We start from the raw sequence: 25,211 nt of genomic DNA, 5'->3' as shown, positions 1-25,211 counted from the left end.
GTCCGAAACCAACCGGATTTCTTGTCATTTTATCCATAAATGGGTCTTTTAACACGGGATGTTAACTTTCACGTCCCAAAAAAAAACAATCAATATGACTTTCGTAATCGTAGTATGATTAAGGTTAGCCTGGAAAGGTTTAAAACCTGCAACATACTTCTATGAACTTGTTTCGGAGGCGAGTCGGACCTGTAGATTCATGCATGACTCAACGTGGAACACTAAAATACAACCTGTATTTCTAGGCGTTCCAGAAAAAAAAGTCTCACTATTTTATCCAGATTGGTCGAAAAAGAAAAATCGAGTTCCCCACAGTATCCATGCCGATAAGTAGAAAAAAAGAACCAAATAGGTTAAGTGCCCCACCTAAAATAGTATAAAAATTGATAAAATGCTTTAGGTTCCTTTTAGTTCGATTTCCTACTGCTTACTAACCCCGTCATCGTGCCCCACTGAAACGGTTGATTACCCATAGGTTGAAACTCGTACGAGAATTACGATTTTTTGTTCCTTCACTCGCCTTAACAATTTGATGCTGTCAAGCACGTTTATTTCGGAGTTCTAACGCCCCCAGCGTAACAACGCATATTTTCTTTCTTGAAACCAAAAATTTTAACTTCAATTATATGCCACGTCCAGCTTGTTGACGATACTCCGCCTTTTCTACTATAATCGACAAATATGAAGCCGCATGAATTTGCTCATGGCTTTATTTCATGAGAAATTTGTACAAGGTGGCTTTTAATAGGGAGTACACAAGGATGCTTAGCATAGAGAAATAAGACAAAAAAAAATCAACGAGGACACATCTCGTGAGGTTTATTTTTGTTCCGACCTTCGTGCATTCAACTATATCCGTTTATAGAGTGCTCTTCAATATGTCAGAATATGGCAATTTTACACAAAAGAACTCAATTTGAAGTTCACATGTACCAGATAAATAAAAAGTTCTCTGTGAACTGGGGTTCTTTACCCTATGCTGTGAACTACTGATAATCGGAAAGTGCAGAACGTACAGAGCGTGCAGAACGTGCAGAACATGCATAAATTACCCATCAAAAATGTTTTTTTTTTTTTTTTTTTTACTAGAGCGGGTAAAAGTGATTGCAAAAAATTGAAATGTTTGTAAGCTCAACACACAAAGGTCATTGAATTATGGTTTATCTAACTTCCCTTCTTCTTTTCACAAGCCATATCCTACTACTATCCAACGCCAGAAGTAATGGTCAAAATGCCAACCAGATATCACTAATAGCATTCAACAATTCCAAAGGTCTCACTCATAATTCATCATTTGTACTCAACGATGGACAAAATGTGACTGTTTTTGAATACACAGACGATTCTAGCTCCGATGGTAGCTCTAGTGAAGGAACAGATTCAGATAATTCCGATTCTGACTCTGATACGGATTTTGAGATTGCTGTGAATGACGATTCAGATGATGAAGATGACATTGTTTATGATTATTTAGATGAATTGGATGGAAAGAACAAAACAGTTAAAGATGAAACCAATGAAGCTAGCGATGGAGATAATCTGACTGAAGAAGAAGACAATAATGGTGATAGTGATGATGGTGGCAATGGTGAGAGTAACGATGATGGTCTTGATGATGGTCTTGATGACAGTCTCGATGACGGTCTCGATGACGGTCTCGATGACGGTCTCGATGACGGTCTCGATGACGGTCTCGATGACGGTCTCGATGACGGTCTTGATGACGTTCTTGATGACGGTCCCGATGATGATCCCGAAGATAGTGATGATGGTTATGACTTCGAAGGCTTTGTAAAGGTTGATAGGAATTTTCAAACAGCTCCTGAAAATGTTGGTACTGTTCAATTGAATCCATGGGAGTCTATTACACTTGGAAACAAAGCAGAAGCCAATTCAAATAATAATCATAATAATTCTACAGTAATAATCAATCAGCAAGAGGGGGATGAACTGGATGAACTGGAAGCTGGCCTGTATAACTCAGAGGAAGATGAAGATTTTGACTACGAGAGTGACGAGGAAGCAAACCACACAGACGCTACAATTTCTCAAAGCAGAGTACAGGTCCTGTTCGATTTCTCATCAGCATCTGATCCCACTCCGATATCAACCTATCCAAGAGAGGAACAAGAATTGAAAGATATATATTTTACCACTGAATCTGTAACTTCTTCACACATGTTAGATAACCATGACCATATTACAAAGAAAATTGACACCACCAATATTGCAGAGAGTACAAGCACCACTTTTCCACCTGAAGAAAGAACATCACACACCATTCACAAGCCCCCGCCTTCTGAAATCTTATCCATACTACCAGTTGGTCCACCTTCTTCATGGGTTACTTCAACCTCGCTTCCAAATATTTTACCCCCAACTCCTACTTCAGAAGTCATAGAAGAGACTGAAACGACAAATAGAATTAATCAAAAGATAATAACAAAGGTACTTACCACAACTGTGGCTATTACAATTAGAACCACAATTGTTAGTAGTCTTTTGGTACACGCTCCCCGTAAAGCTACAACAACTACTAAATATGATCAACCTACCAATGTTCAAACTACTGGGTTAATAGATGCCTCAGAGAATTCAAGAAGTTTAGGTCTGACACGTTCAAGGGCTCAGACAAGTGTCAGTAAAGTATTTTCCTCAGGAATGACTAACGAGTTAAATGCACTGCAGATATCGTCTATACTTTATCCATCACAGACGGGAACTACTAACGTAGAATTTCCCCTGAGTACAGAGCAATTTGCCCTGGACATAACTTCAAGGCGAACTACTTCAGAAGATCAGACAATGGAACCTACCCCAGACTACAAGTCAGTGGACAGTACTACTGCAAATACAGTGGAAACGGAACCGGAACCGGAAACGGAACCAGAAACGTCATCAGAAAAGTGGCATTATGAAACATTGATAGATGAAACTGAAACTGAGGAGGAGGACACCGACATTAATACTGATGGAGAAGATTACCTGGATCTCACCAGTACCTGGAACGACGAGGGTACCACGTCGTCTTCTGGTATTCAAGTCCCTGATGCATACACTGGGGTTGTTGTACCTGATAGACAGTTCGTATTGAGATCATTGTCATCTGCGATCAAAGTATCATCAACAATTGGTATAGCTATCTTATTTATGTTGATCTTTTTAATAATATAGAATTTTTTTTTGTATTACTTTTTCTCCATAGTTAAAAAAAGTACTCCTTCAAAAGTTGCTGGGCTGCTTCTTTTTTTAGTAAGTCTTGCCTAATCAAATAGAAACATCAAACAACAACAACAACGTACAAGGCAAGAGATGTCATCAATATCCTCCTTGCTATCTTCATGGAGACAATTCCAGCTATTCGACTTTACTCCAATACGAGATCCCAACTATCAAACTAGTGATGCCCTTTACTCAGATCCCACCATAAGTGCAATCAATGCAACCACCACCAACTACTTGATCATTGCCATCAACAATTCAACATTGAAAATAATCAATCCCAAGGACTTAACTACATTGGGAGTATTCACCGCATACGATGTCGACTATAGAATTACTTTTATTGCTCCACTCGCCCACTCCGACAATTTGGTTGTCACTTTGGCTGAAAAACAAGGGGCACCCAGTATAATCAAATTATGGGATATTCACAAGGTATTAAATCTCCAAGATGTAGATGATTCAGAATTTCAATTCAAGTTCCAGACACAAGTTCTAGTGAGCAATGGAGACAATTCGTTTCCTATAAGTTGCTTTGTGTTTAACAATGATTTAACATGCCTTGCCATTGGATACACAAATGGGAAAGTTATACTTATACGGGGTGATTTACTACGTGATAGAGGAGCAAAGCAACGAGTTATTTATGAAAGCAATGATCCAATTACCGGGATTCAGTTCAATGAGAAAGAGGCAGTATTGTATATAACAACCACATCAAAAATATTAACAGTTGCCACAACAGGAAGAAATCACGGGAAGCCAGCAAGAGTGTTGTCTCTGAAGACAGGAGCAGACTTGAATTGTACAGCTGTGGATCAATCGACTCAGAGTTTGATTGTTGGATTACCTGGCTCAATCAGGTATTATAATCATTTACAAAGCTTATCATCGATAAATTTTGATATTGCAAAGCTGAAGATTATAAGGTTCGACTCGAGTGCCAAGTCCAGTTCAAAATCTTCATATTTGCTAATAGTCAGTCCACAACATGAAGATGTAACTTCTAAAGCATTAATGACCAGAATAATAATCCTAGATTTGGTCAATAAGCATATTTCCTTCAATATAATCATACCCAACAGCCTTATAAACTATGCATTTATATCTTCAGGGGATTTATACTTATTATCAGGAGATGGAGTTTTATATAAGTTGCATGAAAAACCAATAAATCAACAAATTGAATTAGTTTTACAGAGAGAGTTATTTCAAGTTGCTTTCAATTTGGCCAAACAGCTGAATTTACCATCTAAGGTTTTGTTACGAATTCAAAGATTACACGGTGATTACTTGTATGATTCACAAAGATATGACGAGTCAATTGATGTATTTATTGATTGCCTCGATTTGTTTGAAAAGACCCAACCCGAAGCAAAGTTAAATGGTGACAAACAGAAGGGAGATGACCAAGAAGTGGTAGAAGAAGATGAAGAAGATTTAGACGATTTCATTATGAATATAATTACAAAATTCAAAGAGGCCACCAATATTTCCAACTTGACTCGATTCTTGATGAAACTATACGAAAAGTCAATAGCTAATATCGACCATATTACCTTGCTTCTTTGTTGTTTCTGCAAATTGAAACAAGTTGAAAGTTTAGATGACTTTATAGAAAGCTTGGTGATTACAACTACTAATTTACAGGATTTGAATTTCGAATTGATTATTAACCTTTTCAAAGAATGTGGATATTTCCATCAAGTTATCAAACTATTATTCAAGTTGGAGCAACCAGGTTTGATTGTTGATATTCAATTGAATGATTTGAAAAAACCTAAATTGGCATTGAGTTATATGAAGTCTTTGGCCATTGACGAATTATTGTTAATTCTAATTGACCACTCTAAGAAATTATTAGATTCATGTCCTATTGAAACAACCGAGCTCTTGATTAACGTATTCACTGGTAAGTACAAGCCTCAGAATACTGAAGAAGGACCTATAGAGTTGGACAAAGGTGGTGAAAAAGAAGAACCGGAAGGAGTAGCCAAGTTGACTAACTATCGAGCATTTGTCAATTATTTATCAGGTGGAAGCGATGAGCAAGAACAAGAAGAGGATGACTTGAGCGATGAACCAACATATTTGCCTCCTAGGCCAAACTTAATATATTCCAGTTTTATGAACCATCCTAATGAGTTTTTGATTTTCCTTGAAGCCTGCATTGAGGCATTTGATAAGTTCCAAGGGAATGAAGTTGACAAGAGAGAAACGTTATTGACATTGTTAGAAATGTATCTTTCTATTTATGAAACAACAAAGGCCAAGGAATGGATAGATAAAGCTGAAGCATTAACCACTCACTATGCTAGCTTGCTTGATAAGAAATCATTATTATTGATCAGTCATATTTACAATTTCAAACAAGGAGAAGTGATTGCAAAGGAGGAAGCCGGAATGGAAGAAAGCTTGTTTATAAACTATCAAATTGCAGAAGATGTACCTGGTTGCATGGAACTTCTTAACAAGTATGGTTCTTCAAAGCCCGAGTTATACAAACTAATGTTGAAGTTTATTGTTTCTAGGAAATCAATATTTGAAAGAGTAAATCAAAAGGATTTTCAATACATTCTTGAAAAAATTAAATATTATAAACTAATGAATCCACTCGAGGTTTTGCAAGTTATTACAGAACAACCTGAAAATGATTTCATAACTTTGGGGGTAGTGAAACAATATTTGATTGACCATTTTAAGGAAAAGAGCAAGGAAATTGTCAACAATGAGAAATTAATCGAGAAATATGAACAAGAATCAACCAAAAATTCATTTAAATTATCTGAGTTGACTAAACCATTTGTGATTCAGAACAATAAATGTTCGATGTGTGAATTGAAATTAGATTTCCCCGTGATTCATTTCAAATGTCGTCATTCATTCCATCAGAAATGTTTGTCTACGAATTTAGTGGCAAGTAATGATGAGCCGGTGATTGATGGGAAGGGTGAGGTTCCACAATGCCCAATTTGTATTAGTCATGTGAATGAAGTTAAGGCTGTTAAGGCTGGACATTTCCGAGCTAAAGAGAATTATGACGCGTTTGAATCTTCGCTACATGATAGTAATGACAAGTTTAAATTTGTTACTGATTATTTCGGTAAAGGAGTTATGGAAAATGAATCAATCACTATGGTTGAGTAGGTTGAGTAGGTTTTATACTCGTGCCGCCGCTACCATGTACCTATTTACGAAAGACAATGAAATTCTTTTTTCGGTTAATTTTTTTCTTGTCGCATTTTCGCAGTAAACGGTGAAACAAATTTGCACATGAAACGAGCGTGGAACACATATTGAACTTGGCGAAAACAATGAATTGAGGCGACATTGTTGCATTATCAAGACATGAAATTGCTCATTATGTATAATTAATGACAGGAGTTGTCATTGAATAGTATTATAAACAAATGAGGTACAAAAAGCGCGCGTAATTACTTAAGTTTGTTTATCATGTAATTATAAAACAGGCTAAATTATAAGATAAAACTTTCCTCGGAGATATTCTCCAACTCCATTTCGTCTAGTAATACTTTTATTTCTTGGTATATATTCAGTTGTTTTTTTTTTTAAGAAAAACAGATCTACTTTGAATGGAATATAGACAGTTATAAATATGTTGCACGCAGATACTATCCACATACTTAAGGAGAAACATAAGAAACACTTCTCGCAAGATGATATTAACTGCCCAGCTTGGCTCAAAAACACAAACTTACCTTCATTACCTTTCCCACCAATGGGACAACTACCACTGGCTCCGCCAGCAACAGTGTCAGAAGTAAAGATGCCAAAAGTTCCTCAAATATCAGTTGCGACATTCTCACCATCACTTGCAGCATTGTCACCTCCACCGTTGCCATATCCCACATCAGAAGATAGTCCCACATCAATATATTCAGATCAGGGTAGTACAGTTTACTCTTTAGATTCCTTCATTAATATTAAACTAGTAGAAGCATCACCCCCACCAAGATCAAGAAGTTATCCCTGTAATCAACCGCAATCACTGTCAGTGAAGTTACAGCAATATCCTATGTTATCACCCCAAATCAATGCTTATGACGACAAGAAATTTAAATTGCAAGAGAGTATCATTGATTTGTTGAGCTACTTAATTAAGATCTATAAAGAAGTGAAGATTGGTATTGCAAAAAATCAGGAATGGTGGAATGGGATTAGATACAAGCGTCATTGTTTGGATAATATTGATATAATTCTTAAAGGTTACAGAAGTCTCGTGATTGGCATTTTGAAACAGGTTAGTGGAGGTAGAAATTCTCGAAACTGGGATAATATTGGTGATAATGAATTAACAACCTATCTGGTTTTTCACTTTGAATACAGTTTGGAAAAAGCTAATTTTGCAACCTTGTTTGATAAAATTTTATTCACGGACACATTTAAGACGAATCTTTTGAGTTATTACTATAAATCGAGTTTCATAATTGATTATGTTAGAAGCCAAAGAACATGGTTGATATTACCTTTAGAAATATGGTATGCGTTACCATCATACGTCAAGACTATAAATGATTGTATGATGAAATATAAGGGAAATCAAGAATTAGGTGCAATTTTATTGAAGTTGAATTCGTTTGGTCAACAGTTCAAGATGGTTGACGAGCTAAAGGTTCTGAATCCCATCACCAATTGGCAGGAAATCACCAAAGCCGACGAAATGTTAAAGGAGAGATTCTGCACAAATTACAAGAAAACTAGAGATAGTGTGTTTGCTGATTATATGGGACGTCCTTTATCCAGTTCTCATGATGTAAAACTAGATCTTGCTGATATTGGAACAAAACGTATGGATAACGAATTAGAAAAATCCAAGACTATCAAAAGGTCGATTTCTAAGATGGTCAAGAGAAGCCAAACCACCCTGGAAACTTCCAGAACCAAAGGTAACATCAGTCACGGGCATGTTAGACAAAACCTGGATCACCTAAAGTCAACCAGAAAGATCTCTCCCAATGACCATGCAAAGAAAACTCAGAAGACGACTAGTTCAAAGTTAGAAACAAAAACAGCAAAACCAGAACCTAAAGAGTGTGCAAAACCTCATTCCAAGGGCACTTCCCAGTTAATTAAACAAATGCATCAAGTTGAAGAAGTGCCTCACCGAAAAGAGTCACTTACTAACTCAGATAAACAGTTACGAACTGTGATTAAAATCAGGCAAAAATTGGATGATTTATCTACAGAGGTTATCAAGTTCTTGAATTTACAATTGAAACATTGTAAATTGTGGCAAACTTACCTTGAAGAAAATAAACAACTGTATCCAGACAATTACACTCAATTGATATACGAGTGTAAATTATTCCATGATGAATTGTTGTATCGAATCAATTTCACCAATACAGCCATTATGAAACACGTTCTCATCAATTTTATACTTCCCATAGACAAAAGTCTCCGGTTGTACAAGCAAGGCAAACAAACACCTGAAGCACTCGACGCATTTACGGAAGAAATTGTGGCGCAATACAAAAAATTGTACCGAGAGGATTTAGACCGAATAATCGGAGTTGAAACAATAACAGAGTATCAGAAGTTGTCACAAAGGATATCAACAAATACGAATGCCACACAAATCATTGAATATTACAATCAATTGTCTAAATTGAAAAGTTTAGCATTGTGAGTTTTTGATATGTCAATTCGTTAGTTGTCTTGTGCACCAAAAATTACTCCATTAGGAAATGATGAATGCACATAGTGAGAATGTTTGCACCCCTGGTCTCAGACTAGACCATCACTTGTTTTATGATGAACTCAACGTCAGATGGTTACCAAGGAGTGTTTGTGAGTAGCAGTAAATCCATGTCAATATATAGTTATACATGATTGTGCGTAAGACTTGAAGCGACATCGGCAGTTACTTTTTATCTATTACGTAATTATCTTGTGATATTTTTTTTTGTATGCAAAGATTAAGTTCTACTCATTTCGCCTTAGTTATGCTGATGATTTTTTCAAGTATATTTATTTATTTATTTATCTTTTTTTTTTTTTTTTATTTGCCCCCCCTGACGCTAAGAAAGATTTTTTTTTTTTCAGCGAAACGACGTAGAAAAAAAAAAAGTCGTCATATTACCACCGATTGCCTCTGTAACCACACACAGAATTTATATCCAATTCTTCTTTCTGTTTGAATCCAACTCATATTAATTCAACTTAATCAAGCATTATAAACACTGATATCAACCAATCATGTCATCTGCTCCAACTTCTACTGCTGGCTCTTGTCCAATCAGCAATGCTTGTCCATGTGATTTACTTACTTGGAAGAATCCAATCAAAACCGGTAAGGTATTGGCATCCATTGTCGTTGCTTTAGTTGTGTTCAAAACCGTCAATTTAATCAACTTGTTTTTCCATTTATCTTATATCGGATTATTGGTATCTGCTGCTGTTGAATACGTCAGTAAGGTAGTCACTGGTAAGGGGCTCATCACTGCTTACAAGCCAAGTGCCACTCAATCTTGCGCCAAAAAATTCAACGAACAAGTGTTGCCACATTTATCTACTGTCACTGTCAATTTGGAAGAAAGATTCCGTAAAATTGTTTACGCTCAAGATATCGAATCTACTTTAAAGGCTGCCGGTGTTTCATACATTGCTTTCAAGTTAACTTCTTGGATCCCACTTTTCAACTTGGTCGTCGCTGCTGTTATTTTGTTATTTACTGCTCCATTCATCTACACTACTTACAAGAAGGAAATCGACGCAGCCATTGCTGATCTTACCAAGATTATCAAGGAAAAATCTACCGAAGTTTGCAATGAAATCCACAAGACTGTTGGTCCTCACCTTGAAACTTTAATCAAGAAGTCCGGTCCACTTGGTGACTTTGTTAAATCCAAATTACACACCAGAACCGCCGGATCTACTGTCAAGGACACCAACGATAGTGTTTTCGGAACTCCTTCTTCTTCTGTTTCTGAAGCCGAACCAATTGGTGTTTCCACTGGTGCATCCAAGTTCCCAGATGTCCCAGCTACCAAGTTGAACCAATCTACTGTTGATGAAATCATTGAACAAGCAGATGCTGCCGTCGATGACGCTAAGAAGACTGCTGAATCCTTTTAAGTTTTGTTTTGGTGAGTGCGAATGAAGACTTCTAAGTAAAGAAAGATTTTGGGGTTTAGTCTTTCATTGATGCCTGGCTTTACTTGGGATTGTGTTTCATAAGGGTTTTTTTTTTGTCTTTAATCTCTAAGTATATTTATAGTTTGTACTAGCCGTATATATATTTATTGTCATTATATCTTATATACTTCGTCTATGCTTGCAGTTACATGTTTGGATTGTAGACTCATAGCATACCTCCCATAAAGGTTCCTAGACTTACACCGATATAGTGCTATTTCTATGAGTGTTGATGCTGGCTTGTCTATACACATTCTTCAGGATTAGGTAAACGTCTGTAGCAAGCTACCCACTTGGAGCCTTTATTACGAGTAACCTTTTGACCTTCCTCCGTCGAATTATACATGATTTCAACACACTTGTCTTGGTCTTCCCATTCCTTACTTAATCTTTCAAATAAAGGATGTTCATCTAAATGTTGAACCATCCAATTATGCAAATCTTCAACATCGGTGATTGTATATATCACACCACCTTCTTTAAGAACGTATGCATATTCAGACAAGAGGGTATTGGTAATGATTCTCGCCTTATGTTTTCTTTGTTTGAAATGAGGATCTGGGAAACAAAAGAACATCTTGGATAATTGTGACTTATAAAAGAAGTTAGGCAAGAACTTCATGGCATTTCCTCTAATCACGGAAATATTATCATATTTGTAGTCATCTTGCGCATGTTTGTTTCGAAGAGCAATGATTCTGTCTTCGACATATTGTGTAACTTGAACTCTGATTTCCATACCTAAAACCAAGGATTCTGGGAACAGTGGTCCTAATTGAGTCAATAACCCACCATATCCGCATCCAATATCGGCGATTTCAACTTTGGATGTCATTTTACCTAATTCTGAATCGTAGAAGTTTGGGTACATTTTCGACCAGTCCATGGTATCAGGGGAGTTTGGATAGTCTAATCGATGATCGGAGAATGGATTAGAATGGGCTCGCTGACGGTAGAATCTCTTTCTTGGCAAGTCAACAGGACTAACGTCGGTAGGTTCTTCAAATCGGGCGTGTTTGACTTTCTTTCTTGCATTTTGCTTGTTTTCTCTGTAGGCTCTTCTTTTGATTTCTGCTTCTTGCTGTTCACGTAGTTGAGTTTCCTTGTCCTTAGTACAAGGTGGTTGTGGAGGTTTTGGCATGGCTAAGATGTAGTATCTGGTTGTTGCAATTTGGGAAGAGTATGTCTGAAAAATTTTGATGAGATGCGGTTTTGTTTTTCGAAGCTTTAACTATATGACTACTGATAGTAACATACAAAATCCATACAACATTATTGAATGTATTTTCATTGACAAACTACTATATTTGTCTATATACAAATGGTTATGTTTCTATTTACATTAATTGGAAACAACTTCTTCAGTGGCTTCCTTTTCGGCATCTGGATCAAGATCTTTAGCTCTTTGTTGAACAGTCAAATACAACATATTAGCAGGTGATTCCAAAGTTCTGACTAACCCAGCACCACCAAGGACAGTCAATAAACCAGCCAATTGTTCTTGCAATTGTTTCTTGTTTGGTAAGTCCTTCAAGTTCATTACTTCGGCTGCACTCATAGCTTGAGTTTCGACCTTAGCACCAACCAAGAATAACTTTTCCTTATGTTTATTAATAACCTTCATAAGGGCAGCAATTACACTTGGCTCACAAGCTGGAATGGAGAAAATGGCAGTTGGACCCGAGAATAATGGAAGTAATGGGTGTTGCACATCTCTGTTCTTTTCAGTCATTCCCTTGGCTGCTGGATCAACTTCGTGAGCAGATCTCAAATATAATCGATACATGGATCCCTTAACAATATGCATTTTGGCTCCAGCAGCAACGACTTCTCTTCTTAACTTGACTCCTTCAGTATGGTTCAAGTTGTTGTGATGAACAATTAAAAGTACTTCATTGGTTTCGTTCAAGTACTTGTAGTAATCAAGCAAATAGGTTTTTCTAGAAAAAAGTGGCTTCTCAGTATCTCTGGCTAAAAATGCTTCATCGAAAACGTCAACTTTGAATGGTGCTGGAGTAGTAGCTGATTGTGATATAGTTTCATTGAATCTGAAAGTTGTGGTGGAGAATGAGGAGGAAAATGCCAAAATGGAAGGGCTACGGATTGCATACGAGGCCAGGCGTATAGCTGCTCGTGATATACCACAGAACGACAACATTAGGTTTATTATGTTATGTGTTTTGTCCTTCTCTAATGAGTCCTTGATATCCAATATAAGTTTCCCAATATTGAAAATAAATTTTTCGCTATATTGGAGTAGACACGACCCAAAATCAGTTTTGTAATATCGCACGACCATTTTTTATAATGCTAATGTGTCCCCGTTTACTTTACGAATAGAACAGCGTAAACGTCCAAAATGTTCACATAACTTTCTAAAGTTGTAAGTTGAGCCACTATACAGTACTGGAGTATATAATGCTTTGAATTATGAAACCGGAAATGCATTTGTAATAAATGAAAACCTTAGAGACATCAAGTTAGTTCTCATTTGCAACCAAAATTTCCCAAATACTAGAAGTTACAATTAGGCTTATCTGAAACATAAACCATACCTAGCTGAAATAACTTCTTCAAACAATGAATTGGATTATAACTCAAGATAATATCCTTTTAGATGCAAACAAAAGGTGGACAAGGATATAAGGTGCGCAACTCAAATTGACTAGGATGATTGATCTGCTAGATGTTTTTCCCGAATATAACAATGTTCCACAAAGGAATAATATAAGTTTTGGTAATACCGTAAATTGAAAAATGGATGGGGTGGATCCTAGATGTGAGGAAAGGACCAACCTTTAAGGACGCAAGCCTAAGAGCTGTAATGAACGCGTTGTCAAAAAAAAAGAAAACCTTAATAAATACGTATCACAACTCTTGCTGGTTTACATCATAAAGTTAACGAAAAGACAAACACTTTACCCAACATTTGCATTAGTAAAGGCGAGAAAAATAAGCTGATCGTTACGTTAAAAATTGGAAAAAATTGATGTAACTATTGCTTCCGGTCAAGATCAACTGAGGGATGAGGAAAAGAGCTCTTGTTGCACTTTTGGATAACCAAAAGGATTTTGATGAAATATCCAAGTTTAAACACAATCTGTCTAAAATGGTAAAACAGAATTAAGTAGACAAGAAAAGTATTTACGTACATCTTTATACACCAGCAGAATCTCGTTCCCTTTAGGTTCATCTTTCTAACCCCATGGCTTTCTGGAATTCTTTTCTTTAATGCTCCTTTTGTCATGTTAGTATTTGCAGACATCGCACGAATTTGGTTTTTTTTCTTTTTTTTTTTTTTTGTTTTTACAACCAAAAACCTTTAGTTTCTTGCTTCTGAGACTTGAATATAGAGTGACTTCACCCTTTCAATCTGACCAAAAACTAGAACAGTATTGGTACTTATAATGGTTCAGATCACTGATACTAGCAATGAAAATCTGGAACAAAGTTCATCACTGAAGAAAAGAGCTCGTAGTCCAAGTGATTTGGATATGTACAACAGACCTCCTGCCAAAACTCCAACATTTGACAGAGAAATCCCCAAAAGTGTTGCATTTGTTGATTTACAAAAGTTAGAATATGCAACAAGAACTTTGCAAAAAAATGTTGAGACAGTGCTAGAATTAGCACCGGATGTATTGCTGTTGAAGAGCTTGATAGATGCCCCAAATCTCAACCAGGGAATAAAAATGGAGTTGAAGCAAAATGACTTGATTGAAATGGCTTCCAAATTACAATCCAGATACAAAATTGGTACTTTGCCTATTTTGGATGAAATAACTCTGGGTAAGATCAATTTTAACGATAAGGATATGAAGAAGTTGAAAAAATGTGATCCAAATACACAAAATATTCAAGTAGAAGTCCCAGTAACTCCTATGACAGATGAAATTGCCCCCAGAGGAATCAATAATACTTTACCACCATTACCACAGATCAGAGATCCTGCATTGTATGAAAGAGTTTTTATTCACAAGTCTTATGTAAACAGTAAATCATACATGAATTCTGAAAAATTGATCAATAATCATAATGAAAGATTAGAATTCATTGGCGATGCTATATTGAACACATTAGCCACTATGATCATCTATAAGGAATTTCCAACTGCAACTGAAGGTCAGTTATCCCAAATTAGAGCCGATTTGGTCAATAATAAAACATTGTGCCAATTCTCCCTTCAATATGGACTTGATAAGAAATTACGTGCTAGAATCGAAGATTCAGTTTTGAAATCAGGTGATCAAAAGATTTATGCTGATATCTTCGAAGCTTACATAGGGGCAGTATCCACTGAACGTGGATTGGATTTATCGGAAGTGAAAAACTGGTTGCATAAGTTGTATCAAGAAAGATTGAGAAAACTTAGAGTCTTGTATATTTCCGAGCCTATCAATAGAGATGCCAAGTCCAAGTTGTACTCCACTATTGGAATGGCCGATGCATATCCTCAATACGAGACTATTCAACAAGGTGATGGAGTAAAGGTTGATTGCATTGTCCATTGTGTTATGAAAGGTGAAGTCATTGGTGTGGGACAAGCACCTAGTTCCAAGGATGCAAGTTTGAGGGCAGCAATGGACGCACTAAGGAATAAGGAAAAGCTTGAAAAGTATTTCTTGCAACGTAAAATGATAGATCGTCCAGCAAAACAAGGTCGTAAAGAAGATAAAGCAAGCAAAGAATCGACTCCAATCAAACAAAGCTCTGAAGGCAACACTTCATTTGATATGTCACTTTTCCCAGTTAAAGTAGATGAATCGGAACCAATTGATACATCAGCTACCAATAGATTATACTCAGAAATAGGTCAAAGAATAGGATCTCATCCTGAGTATATCATCAACAAAGGTGAAAAAAATCAACAAATAGTAACCTTGAAAATTAGAGGAGTAGAAGTTGCTGTCGCATCCGACTTATCTAAAAAGAAAGCAATGCGTCGAGCTGCCAAGGCACTCTTAGATAACCAAAAGGCATTAGATGAAATATGTAAAGCTGCTTGAAATATTTCATGTATAGAAAATAAAGAGATTTCATCGTAAATAAATGTACATTGTGCAAATACCTAACAAATACCATATTTTAAATTATTTATAATATAAACGAGAATGACGAGAACTAAATGTTTAGACTTCTAGGAATTACAAATTCTAAGCCTTTGGATAAGTACTGGTGAAAGCATCCCAACCGAAAAGCCATTGTTGGAATTCTCTGTCAGACCATTGATCTGGGTTGTGACCATCTCTAGCATTCATAAGAGCATCTCTTTCTTCTTGTTCTTCACCATCTGGTAAGTGCCAGATGTCACCGTTCTTTCTAGCACCAGCTTGAATGGTTTCTGGTCTTCTCTTTCTCAATTTTTGGTAGCTAAGAAGAGCGGTTGGAATTTCAGAGACACTGGTAATTTTGTCTAATTCTTCAGCTAAAGTAGCACCATCTTCAATAGCTTGGGCGGCACCTTGGGCCAAGTATGGCAACATAGCATGTGCAGCATCACCAATCAAGACAACCTTACCACTCTTGGAAACCCATCTTGGTAACTTTGGTAAATCAGCTAAAACCCATTTCAAGACACTCTTGACGTGGGTCAATAATTGACGGACAACTGGGTCGAAGGTCTTGTAGTGATTTCTCATTTCATTGACATCTCCTGGTTCGTTCCACTTACCAACAGAAGCTTGACCTGGGTGAGACATGACAATGTTGTACATTTCACCGTTTCTGATTGGGTAAGCCATAACGTGTCTTCTGTAACCGATCCAACAATTAGAGTTGACATCAGTCATTAAGTGAGCAATAACTGGGTCAGAAAGCATTTCTTCCTTTGGAACAGTAGCTCTGAAAGCACAGTTAGAAGAAGGTAATGGAGAAACAACTTCTTCAGTAACAACAGCGGTGTCTCTGACCTTAGATCTGATACCATCAGCACCAACAACCACATCACCAGTGTAACTTTCACCACTTTCTAAGTGAACGGTAGCGGTTTCTGGGTCAACTTCCTTGACTCTGCAACCAGTCTTGTAAGTAATACCTAATTCAGTAGCAGCTTCAAGTAAGAATCTTTGGTAATCAGCACGGTGAATCAACAAGTATGGGTTACCGTAAGTTTCAGTCATGTCTGGGTCCAATGGAGTGGTAGAAAGTGGAGCACCAGTATCGTATCTTCTCAAGATAATGTTCTTTGGTCTAGTGACAAGTTTTTCAAATTTGTCAAAGATACCATATTCCTTAAGGATCTTTACTGAGTTTGGTGGAACTTGGATACCAGCACCGACTTCACTTAAAGTAGAAGAGGCTTCAAGAACAGTGACATTATGTCCCTTCTTCTTTAAACCAATGGCACAGGCAAGACCACCTAAACCACCACCACAAATAATAACGTTGAATGAAACCATGACCATAATATTAATGAATAAAAAAAAAGCTTGTAATAATTGTACTTGTCAATTATAGTTGTTAATTAATAAAGAGAGAGATTTGAATTAAGTGAAATAGGAGGAGGATATTCTTTGCAATATATACCAAGCGACGGAAATGTAGACCTCCATTTCGGTCGGAATTGAAAAGATTTTTCACAAATCTGGGGTTATAATGCCAATGAGATCGGCTGTAATACAAATTTATTATGTGTAAGTATATTATTTGAAATCGGTATTATCTAGAATTATCTAGAATTATCTATGGCAATACTTCCCGAAATTAGGTTGGGGTTTCGGAAAGCCTTTCCTTAATCTTTGTATAATCGGAACCCATGCCGAAGATAATTCACTAACTCTCAAAAAAATAACTTAATTAATTAGTTATCGGAACAAAGTGGGGCACATGAAGTGGGGGGGGGAGGGTCGTTGTTTTTTTTAGTTATTGTTGGTTTATTTTGGAAATATAGACACTTTTTTTAAACGGGTGGTAGTTCCGATCTGGTGGGGGGGGGAACGGATACGTATTTTTTTACTGCTAAATTGACACAAATTGGTGCAAATTCGCGCGGGAGTACCGAACGGGAGAACATTCCGAAGATGATGAAAATCCGTAAACTCCACATACTCCTTGCACTAACATTTAGCGATCCGTAAACACTGGTAGTATACTAAGATGCTTAGTTTGTATTTTCATCATTCTGTAGAGTTCGGCCTAATCGTACCACTTTTGTTTACTATTTGCTTGTGATTTAATGCCGCTTTGTATAAGATGCAAAGCAATTCCTGGTCACTGTCATTGTGAAACTATCGCGCATATCTTCCATTTACTATTGCTAGATTTTTTTTTCCGTTATACCAGGGATCTCTTCCGTTAGTTTATTTTCTTGTACATGGAGTATCACTTCTCCATTTTTGGGCGATTCCCATTACCCAATGGAAAACGATAAGAGTTAGATAGTTAACAAAAAAATAATCCCAAGTTCATGACTTATTTTCGGGATTATTTCTCCCCACTGAAGAGGAGCAAATACCGATAGATGTAATTATAATGGAGAAATTGAGGTCCGAAGCGAACAGGAAGTGCATTCCGTAATAGATCCCGGACAGTAATAAAACATTTCTTTTTGCGGGCTAATTTTTGCAAAATATTTTTTAGACCAATTTTGTTCCAAGATATTTTTCATCTGGGAAATGTGGGGACTTGCACATTTTACTGGGACTCCGAAATGCACAAAGACAAAGAAATGCATAATTCCTTTATTTTCTAAGTCATTAAATCTTAATAATAATTGTTTTAGATGGGGTCTCGAATTAAATATAAATAGATCAATGATATTCTGAAAAGTTTTTCATTTTTTTGCAATCTTCTTTATCATTACAACAAACAGTTTCTTTCTATTTGTTATAACAATGTCTACTCCTTCTATTGCTCCTTCTATCGCTAGCGATATGGAAAAAGGTACTCCATCTCATGTTGAGAACACTCCAATTGGTATTACTGCTGATCTTGATCCCGAACATGAACAATATCTTATTCTGAGACATGGTTCCGTTCAATTGGATCCTCTTCCATCTGCTGATCCTCAAGATCCACTTAACTGGCCTGACTGGAAGAAGAACTATGAAATCTTGTTGATTGCTTTTGGTTCTTTCTCATCCACTTTCATGGCTGCCGGTTTGACACCTGCTTTTGAAACCATGGCTGAAGAATATGGTGTTACCCTTGAAACTGCTGCTTACTTTACTTCTGCTCAAATTGCTGTCTTTGGTGTTTTGCCATTATTCTGGGTCCCATTGATGAACACTTATGGTAGAAAGTTCTTTGTAACTTTTGGTGCTTTAGCTTGTGGTGTCTTGAATATTGGTGGTGCTGTTTCAACTACATTCGGTCAACAGATGGCCACCAGAGTTTTGGTTGGTGTCTTCGTTTCTACTGTTACTGCTGCTGGTTCTTCTGTTGTTGGTGATTTGGCTTTCTCTCATGAAAGAGGTAAAAAGAACGGTTGGTGGACTCTTGCTTTTGTTGTTGGTACTCCTTCTGGTCCTTTCTTTACTGGTTTCATTCAACAACATGCTGGTACTAAATGGATTTTCTACGTGTTTGCTATTATGAACTTTATTCAATTTGGTTTATGGTTGTTTGCCACTGAAACTGTCTACACTAGATCTAACCCAGTTTACCACCAAAGCAAGGTTCTTAAAGTGTTGGGTATTAGAAAGTCTGAAAGCAGACAATTCCACTGGAAGATGTTTTTCAGACCATTAAAGCAAGCTGCTAACTTCAACATTACTCTTGCTGTCATTGCTGCCTCCGTTACTTTCTGTTACGCCAACATTGTTTTAGTTGTTGAAATGCCTCAAGTTATGATTCCATACTTCCACCTTAGTCCACAACAATTATCTTTGCAATATATCTCCATTATTGTTGGTTCATTCATTGGTGAAGTCCTTGCTGGTCCACTTTCTGATTGGTGGATGAAGAGATGTACTGCTAAGAGAGGTGGAAACAGAGTCATTGCTGACAGATTATGGATCTCTTACAATGGTTACTTCTTAGTTATTATTGGTTTGATCATCTGGGGTGTTTTCTTATTCCAAGCTAAGCCAGGACACTGGAACATCAGACCATTAATTGGTGCTGCTATTGCCGCTGCTGGTAACAACATTGTTGCCACCGTTATTACTACATTTGCTATCGACTGTAACCCAAGCAAGGCTGCTGACGTTGGTTTATACATCAACTTTGTCAGATCTCTCTACGGGTTCCTTGGTCCATTCTACTTCCCATACATGTTTGCCAACTTAAACTTTGCTGGTTCTGCTGGTTTAATGTGTGGTCTTGTGCTCTTATTTGCTTGGGTTCCAAGTATTATTGCTCACGTGGTTGGATTAAGACGTGCTAAGTAATTTTTTGTAATTATTTATTTTTTAATGAAGTAATAAACTGGGCTCTGGTTAGCCCTTGACATAAAAGTTGAAATTGCTGTAGTTATTGTAGGTAATTATGCCTGTTTATGCAAGGTAAGATTTTGTGTCATAACGGAGTCACCCTCCGAAATTAGTCCGAGGCGAGTGAAGAGGGGAGAAAGAGGGGGAATGTTGGCTTTTATTTTTACATTATGGATGCAAATCCACAAAGCCGGATACACGCAAGCTACTAAAAAATATATATTTGAGGGATGTTCATGGAGTGTGCTTCCGAAGGAGTAAGATACATTGTATTGCTTTGTCAGCTATATAGAACAATTGATCAAAAATAGGCAACTCCGTTAGATATCCGTCTAATCTCGTAACCTAACAAGGTAGATTACAATGTAGATAGCCAATAATAGAATTCCTTCCGGCGTCCCGTTTGAACGGCATTTTGAACTTCGGTCGTTACATCATAATAATTAATAGAGATACGAAACAAGCTGTTAATGGAGACACTAATTTTTCTAACCACATGCAATCACTTCCAGCCCCGGTGGGACATTGAATCGGAATTTGTTCAAGTGATAAGTAATATTTCCTATGTGAATTTCCTTGCTGAACAACAACTCCTTTAAGATTCCCCATTTATAAATTTCTTCAAGTATTGGAAGCATTGCAAGTAGTATTTGTATACATAGTCTATCCTAATCGTTTTTATACGCTTTCCTTACTTCAGAATGAATATGTTCGGAAGAACACCGTCGATTAAAAATTCATGGATACTTCGATGAATCGTATTCTTAAAAGGTGACAGAAAGGTGTGATGGGAAAGATAATGTTGATTTTGAAGTTGGGATTAATAGACACCATACAATTATATGGTGGAAAGTTGTATATGAGATTGAAAAGAACTTTATGTGGAAGAAATAACTTCAACGGTTATGTATCGTTTACAGGGACAAAACTCAGCCCTAATTGAGACCATATTTTAGAACACCCAAGAGTTTATTTGTAGTCGTATTTTATTCAAATTCATGTAAGGTTTAATGAATTGTAATGTTCTAAAATTAGAAATTTTAGAAGTTGTCAGATAGTCTAGAACGCATTGATACATAGCAAATGTGAATTTTTTTTTTGACTAAGATTTAGTACAAAATTCTTGCAAGCAGGTTTTGGGGGACCAAAGGACAATGTGGCTTAGAAACTATAATTAGTGATTGTCATACGAAGGTGTTTAAAACGGCTTTCTCGGACTGAACACTACACATGATATCGATATGTAAGTCAAGGGAATCTCACCAGTAAGTACTAAATATTACAGATACATGATGTATATTTACAATCATATCATAATGCTAGTGATGAATCTTATCTCGCCTAGTTCCAGCAAGGTTTGATCTAGCTTATTGACCATAAATGTCGCAAGTTATTTGGTAACATAATCAAATTAAGAAGCGTTTCATATTTTGAAAGAAATCAAAATATTACTTTCATGGAGGCAAAGCAGCGAATATAAATAACTCTGAGTTAATCCTATTCGGGAAAATCCTGATTTTCACAGAGTGTGACGAGTCCATGTGACACCTATTTACTACTGTTTACTCAATCTTTAAACAGTTCTAGAGCAAGCATCTATGAAATATTTAACAATGTTTATGCAAGGCTTAGCAAATAACAACTCGGTAAATTTTGCAATTATTAACGTTAATTTTCCTGACCCTTAGTTAAAATCACCTGTAACAATTTAAAAGCCTTGTTATGCATTTCGCGCCAAAGAGCAAAAAAAAAGAGAGAGTCTTGTTGTATGTTAATTCAAACGACTACATTTTCTCTTTTGAAGACTTGACAAACAGCACAGAACAATTAATAATGAATAGTCGAAAAGCAGAGCTAATGGAGATACATGAATACCCTAGTCTCTTGTATGCTTGTTCACTAATTTGTGCCATTAGCCCAGATTCGTTGGTAACCTATTTGCTGCAACTATCACGTGTAGTATCGTATTAAAATAAACAAGGAGAACTCTATACAACCGTGCAGCTAAAAATAGATTAAAGAAACAAAGCTTCTTAGCCTCCCCAATCTTTCTCCATCACTATGAGTCAAAAAAGAAAAAATAAAACAATTACAGAAGAAACTAAAACTTGAGCTGTGCATCTTTGAAAAAGAATAAATAGTTATGACGTTCTGACTAATGGTTATCAAAGTTTCTGTTTTAGTAATCCATTGTAAATTCGACCTAGCTATCAATGACAAAGGAAAGTCAACCTTTGGGGTTCTCTTCCTACGAGAATGACCTATCCCATAAAGATACAGGTTCTCTTAAGAATTCTGAATCGGCATCACTACCTCATGACTCAGAAGAAATCTCACCACCTGTACCTCCTCCCAGTAACACAAAAGAAGCCTTTAATAAATTATTCAAGGATATCAAATCTGTTATGTTTAAACAATTCTTAGGTTGGCTACATAGTCTGGTTGCAGTAGCCATATACTGTTTTGTCTTTAGTCTCACCCAGGCAATATTATATTCAAAATACCTCAATTGGAGGTTTGCTGATCCATATCCAATAATTGTTGTTTGGGTATGTTTTCTTTATTTGCTTGTTCTTGCTTATGAACGTTATTACCAAGCCATATATAAAAACCAAAAAATCAAAATAACCCCCAAGAAAGAAAAAATGGTAGATTTCTTAATAGTTAGGGTTGGGAAGAAACTATTGTGGTTTCTATTGTTTATCATAACTGTGTTACAAGTTGTTCTTCTCACCCAGGGGAAATTTGATAATCCATTCAATCTTGGTAAGGATTTCCAAGTTCCTCATTCACAAAAAGCTACATTTTTCACTATAAAACTTGTAGCTATTATTTTCAGTGGGTTATTACTATGTGTTTGGTGGTCAGCCAATATTTCCAACATTTACTTGGCATTTGTTTCTGCTAATATTATCCAAATATTGATTGCCATTGCCTTAATTCAGATCAATATTTATATGATCAATGCTGCAGAATCCAGTTCTGCAATAAAAAAGGATAATTTCTTCATTTTAACTGCTTGTTTCTTGATAGGGCAATCTATGATTGGAGTAGTAATTCTGGTAGTCATCAATCATAAGAATAGATTACATGAATTAATGGGGTTGCTACTTTTCTTGTATGATACTGTAGTAGCCTTATTAGGCCTATTGTTGTTAAGTTGTACCATTGTATCTGGTGCCAAAGAGAGATATCCTCCAAATTCTGTTAATGAAATTCCAGGGAGTATACCAATCTTGTTTGGTTGCTCACTTGCCATGAATATTTTGTGTTTTGCATGTACTCGTTATTTCAGAAAGAGAACATTAACCACTAATCTCTTGGTTGAAGAATACGATTTAATGAGATTAACTGATTACCAAAAGCAAGGTTGGGCCAAGTTAATTAACTTAAATAAGAAGTACAATGCTGGTATTTCGGGTGAGCATATTGTTTCCTTGATGGAAAACTACAGTCATTCTAGTTTGGAGGGTATGACATGCAAGATCCTTAGAGTCTACAGAGATAAACCCCATGAAACTTCCACCAAACCAGGCGCAATAAACAAATTTATTAAGAAAAAGATCGAGGAGAAAGCGAAATTAAACACTGCATTCAATGAATTGGACCATGAAGCAGTATTGTTTCAAAATGATCATAAACTGAAAGAAGAGGAAGAGGCTGAACCTCTTGAAGCCTATAAACCAATTTCCAAGAATGCCTTAAAGAAGCTTCAAAAGAAGAACAAACAAAAGAAACAAGCCATGGACCTTAAGAGCTTGGAAGCAAACACAGAACAATTCTACCAAGAATTGATGAGCACCGAAGCATTGGTGTTATTAACTGTTATTGAAGAAATAGATTTATGTGAACGTATTCCAGGAAAGGTTGGAACATTCTTGGGCAAATACTTTGGTAAGAATGGGAAATACCCCTTACTTGTTGTTAAGTTTGGTTTATTAGGCTTCCATTGGCCATTCAAGAGATCTACATTCTATTGCAGTGCCACTAAGAAGCCGGTTGCAAGAGCTGCTGCCGTTCTTTACACTCTTTCAGAATGGAACAAAAAGAATGAAAAATGTGCTGTGCTTATGGATCCAATGTACTCCGATTATCACTTCGAAGAAGGTGTGACTTATTCTGGATGGTACAAGATTAAACTTCCAAACTCCCATATTATTGACCTTCGTCCGTTCCGAAATCAAAAACCAACTGATTATTTTAAAGCTATTAAATATAGAACTCAAGAAAATACTTTCAAACTGGCCAATGGTGAAGTTTGGGAAACTGATCAATTCAATTATGAAAACTGCTCCCTGATCATCAATATGAATTTGAATATTGCTAATAATAGAGCTCTGTCGGGACAATCCTCCCAATTGATGTATCCTGACTGGGAATTCATTTCCAATTTAGGAAACAATTCTAATGAAAACAAATATAGAACTTTACTTTATTTAAAAGTTGATGGTAAGATTATTGCCTCATGTGTCATTTTCAGGTTAGGTGAAACCATGACCTCAGATATACAAGGGTTAGATCACGAAACTTCTAAGAAATATAAAGCATATTTTGTGATGATGCAAGAAGTTATTAGGATGGGATTAGAAGAAAAGGTCTCGTTTATTGATTTCGGACCAACTACTGAAGAAGCCAAGGTTTCGATTGGTTGTAAAGTGGTTCCTTTGACTGGATGTATATATCCAAGAAACCCATGCATGGGTCCTATCATCAAGTTTGTTGCTAGTAAAGTTGATGTTTAAACTAAAACTTTGCAGCCCTTTCTACTGGATAGAGTGTTCTTATTCCGCTTGTATAATTCTACAGTTAAGAAACAAAATGATTTATTGACTGTAGGAAAATATGAAATTTCCTAACTTCTTTTACAATATCCAAATAATGACTATAGTGTATGATCGACATTTCAATCAAGCGAGGAATGTTACTAAACACATCAATTACCTAACAAGAATGGATAGACCTATACTATACAATGTTGTAGCTGTGTTTTATGTTAATATTTGACATAGTCTCTGCCCAAAACAAGCAAAGCTATTTTTGAATCATTAATCGAGTATGCAGGGTACTACCCGGTAGGTATTGCCGAGTTTGTTATTATTTTTAGATCTTAGGGATGAAGTATCCGTGGAAGTTGAATTGGAGTAGAATTATTGTATTTTATTCCATCTAGTGCTAATAAATTAGGTATTTCTTTTTGCTTGAACCCCGATTCTGTTAGGCGTCGCCACGCATAAATCTACGCCTTATTCTTTAGAGCTTATTTCCATGAGATTAAATGGATCCTTTTTTAGCTCGCCTTGAAATTAATTTTCCATTCATAATAATACAATCGTCTGCAGTAAATCTAAGTATCAGATTGATCTTTTAGATTATTATATGTGTAAATTTATACTTTTCTCTATTTCTCATCTCCTTAAGCCATTTAAATAGGATATCAAAGTTGGTATAGTAATGTTATTT

At 36.3% G+C, this 25,211-nt stretch overlaps 9 protein-coding genes across 9 annotated transcripts; 6 read left to right on the top strand and 3 right to left on the bottom strand. All coding sequences in view use genetic code 12, as the record gives it.

Annotated features, from left to right (window-relative positions):
• Nucleotides 1–1,155: 1,155 nt before the first annotated feature.
• On the top strand, nucleotides 1,156–3,174 carry PGA49 (Pga49p; the record flags this gene model as incomplete). Its single annotated transcript, XM_007372920.1, has 1 exon — nucleotides 1,156–3,174. One exon carries the CDS (start codon nucleotides 1,156–1,158, stop codon nucleotides 3,172–3,174), a length of 2,019 nt encoding a protein of 672 aa, XP_007372982.1.
• A 138-nt stretch (nucleotides 3,175–3,312) lies between these two features.
• VPS11 (tethering complex subunit) lies at nucleotides 3,313–6,773 on the top strand (the record flags this gene model as incomplete). Its single annotated transcript, XM_007372919.1, has 2 exons — nucleotides 3,313–4,151; nucleotides 4,176–6,773. The coding sequence occupies 2 exons, from the start codon at nucleotides 3,313–3,315 to the stop codon at nucleotides 6,367–6,369; spliced, it is 3,033 nt and encodes a 1,010-aa protein (XP_007372981.1).
• Nucleotides 6,774–9,387: 2,614 nt separating this feature from the next.
• Nucleotides 9,388–11,548, top strand: SPAPADRAFT_58796 (uncharacterized protein; the record flags this gene model as incomplete). Its single annotated transcript, XM_007372917.1, has 1 exon — nucleotides 9,388–11,548. The coding sequence occupies one exon, from the start codon at nucleotides 9,442–9,444 to the stop codon at nucleotides 10,318–10,320; it is 879 nt and encodes a 292-aa protein (XP_007372979.1).
• Nucleotides 10,625–11,521, bottom strand: SPAPADRAFT_48549 (tRNA (guanine46-N7)-methyltransferase; the record flags this gene model as incomplete). The annotated part of the gene is made up of 1 exon (XM_007372918.1): nucleotides 10,625–11,521. The coding sequence occupies one exon, from the start codon at nucleotides 11,519–11,521 to the stop codon at nucleotides 10,625–10,627; it is 897 nt and encodes a 298-aa protein (XP_007372980.1).
• A 95-nt stretch (nucleotides 11,549–11,643) lies between the features above and the next one.
• SPAPADRAFT_58794 (mitochondrial 54S ribosomal protein uL10m) lies at nucleotides 11,644–12,584 on the bottom strand (the record flags this gene model as incomplete). The annotated part of the gene is made up of 1 exon (XM_007372916.1): nucleotides 11,644–12,584. The coding sequence occupies one exon, from the start codon at nucleotides 12,536–12,538 to the stop codon at nucleotides 11,723–11,725; it is 816 nt and encodes a 271-aa protein (XP_007372978.1).
• Nucleotides 12,585–13,718: 1,134 nt separating this feature from the next.
• DCR1 (ribonuclease III) lies at nucleotides 13,719–15,444 on the top strand (the record flags this gene model as incomplete). The annotated part of the gene is made up of 1 exon (XM_007372915.1): nucleotides 13,719–15,444. One exon carries the CDS (start codon nucleotides 13,788–13,790, stop codon nucleotides 15,384–15,386), a length of 1,599 nt encoding a protein of 532 aa, XP_007372977.1.
• A 28-nt stretch (nucleotides 15,445–15,472) lies between these two features.
• On the bottom strand, nucleotides 15,473–16,848 carry SPAPADRAFT_64670 (salicylate hydroxylase; the record flags this gene model as incomplete). Its single annotated transcript, XM_007372914.1, has 1 exon — nucleotides 15,473–16,848. One exon carries the CDS (start codon nucleotides 16,782–16,784, stop codon nucleotides 15,534–15,536), a length of 1,251 nt encoding a protein of 416 aa, XP_007372976.1.
• A 1,325-nt stretch (nucleotides 16,849–18,173) lies between these two features.
• On the top strand, nucleotides 18,174–19,775 carry SPAPADRAFT_146938 (major facilitator superfamily multidrug-resistance protein; the record flags this gene model as incomplete). The annotated part of the gene is made up of 1 exon (XM_007372913.1): nucleotides 18,174–19,775. One exon carries the CDS (start codon nucleotides 18,213–18,215, stop codon nucleotides 19,707–19,709), a length of 1,497 nt encoding a protein of 498 aa, XP_007372975.1.
• Nucleotides 19,776–22,156: 2,381 nt separating this feature from the next.
• SPAPADRAFT_132501 (uncharacterized protein) lies at nucleotides 22,157–24,493 on the top strand (the record flags this gene model as incomplete). The annotated part of the gene is made up of 1 exon (XM_007372912.1): nucleotides 22,157–24,493. The coding sequence occupies one exon, from the start codon at nucleotides 22,157–22,159 to the stop codon at nucleotides 24,491–24,493; it is 2,337 nt and encodes a 778-aa protein (XP_007372974.1).
• Nucleotides 24,494–25,211: the final 718 nt, after the last annotated feature.

The sequence above is a fragment of the Spathaspora passalidarum genome (assembly GCF_000223485.1).
Source record: "Spathaspora passalidarum NRRL Y-27907 unplaced genomic scaffold SPAPAscaffold_1, whole genome shotgun sequence".
Classification (NCBI taxonomy): domain Eukaryota; kingdom Fungi; phylum Ascomycota; class Pichiomycetes; order Serinales; family Debaryomycetaceae; genus Spathaspora; species Spathaspora passalidarum.
This window is presented reverse-complemented; position numbering and strand designations above follow the sequence as displayed.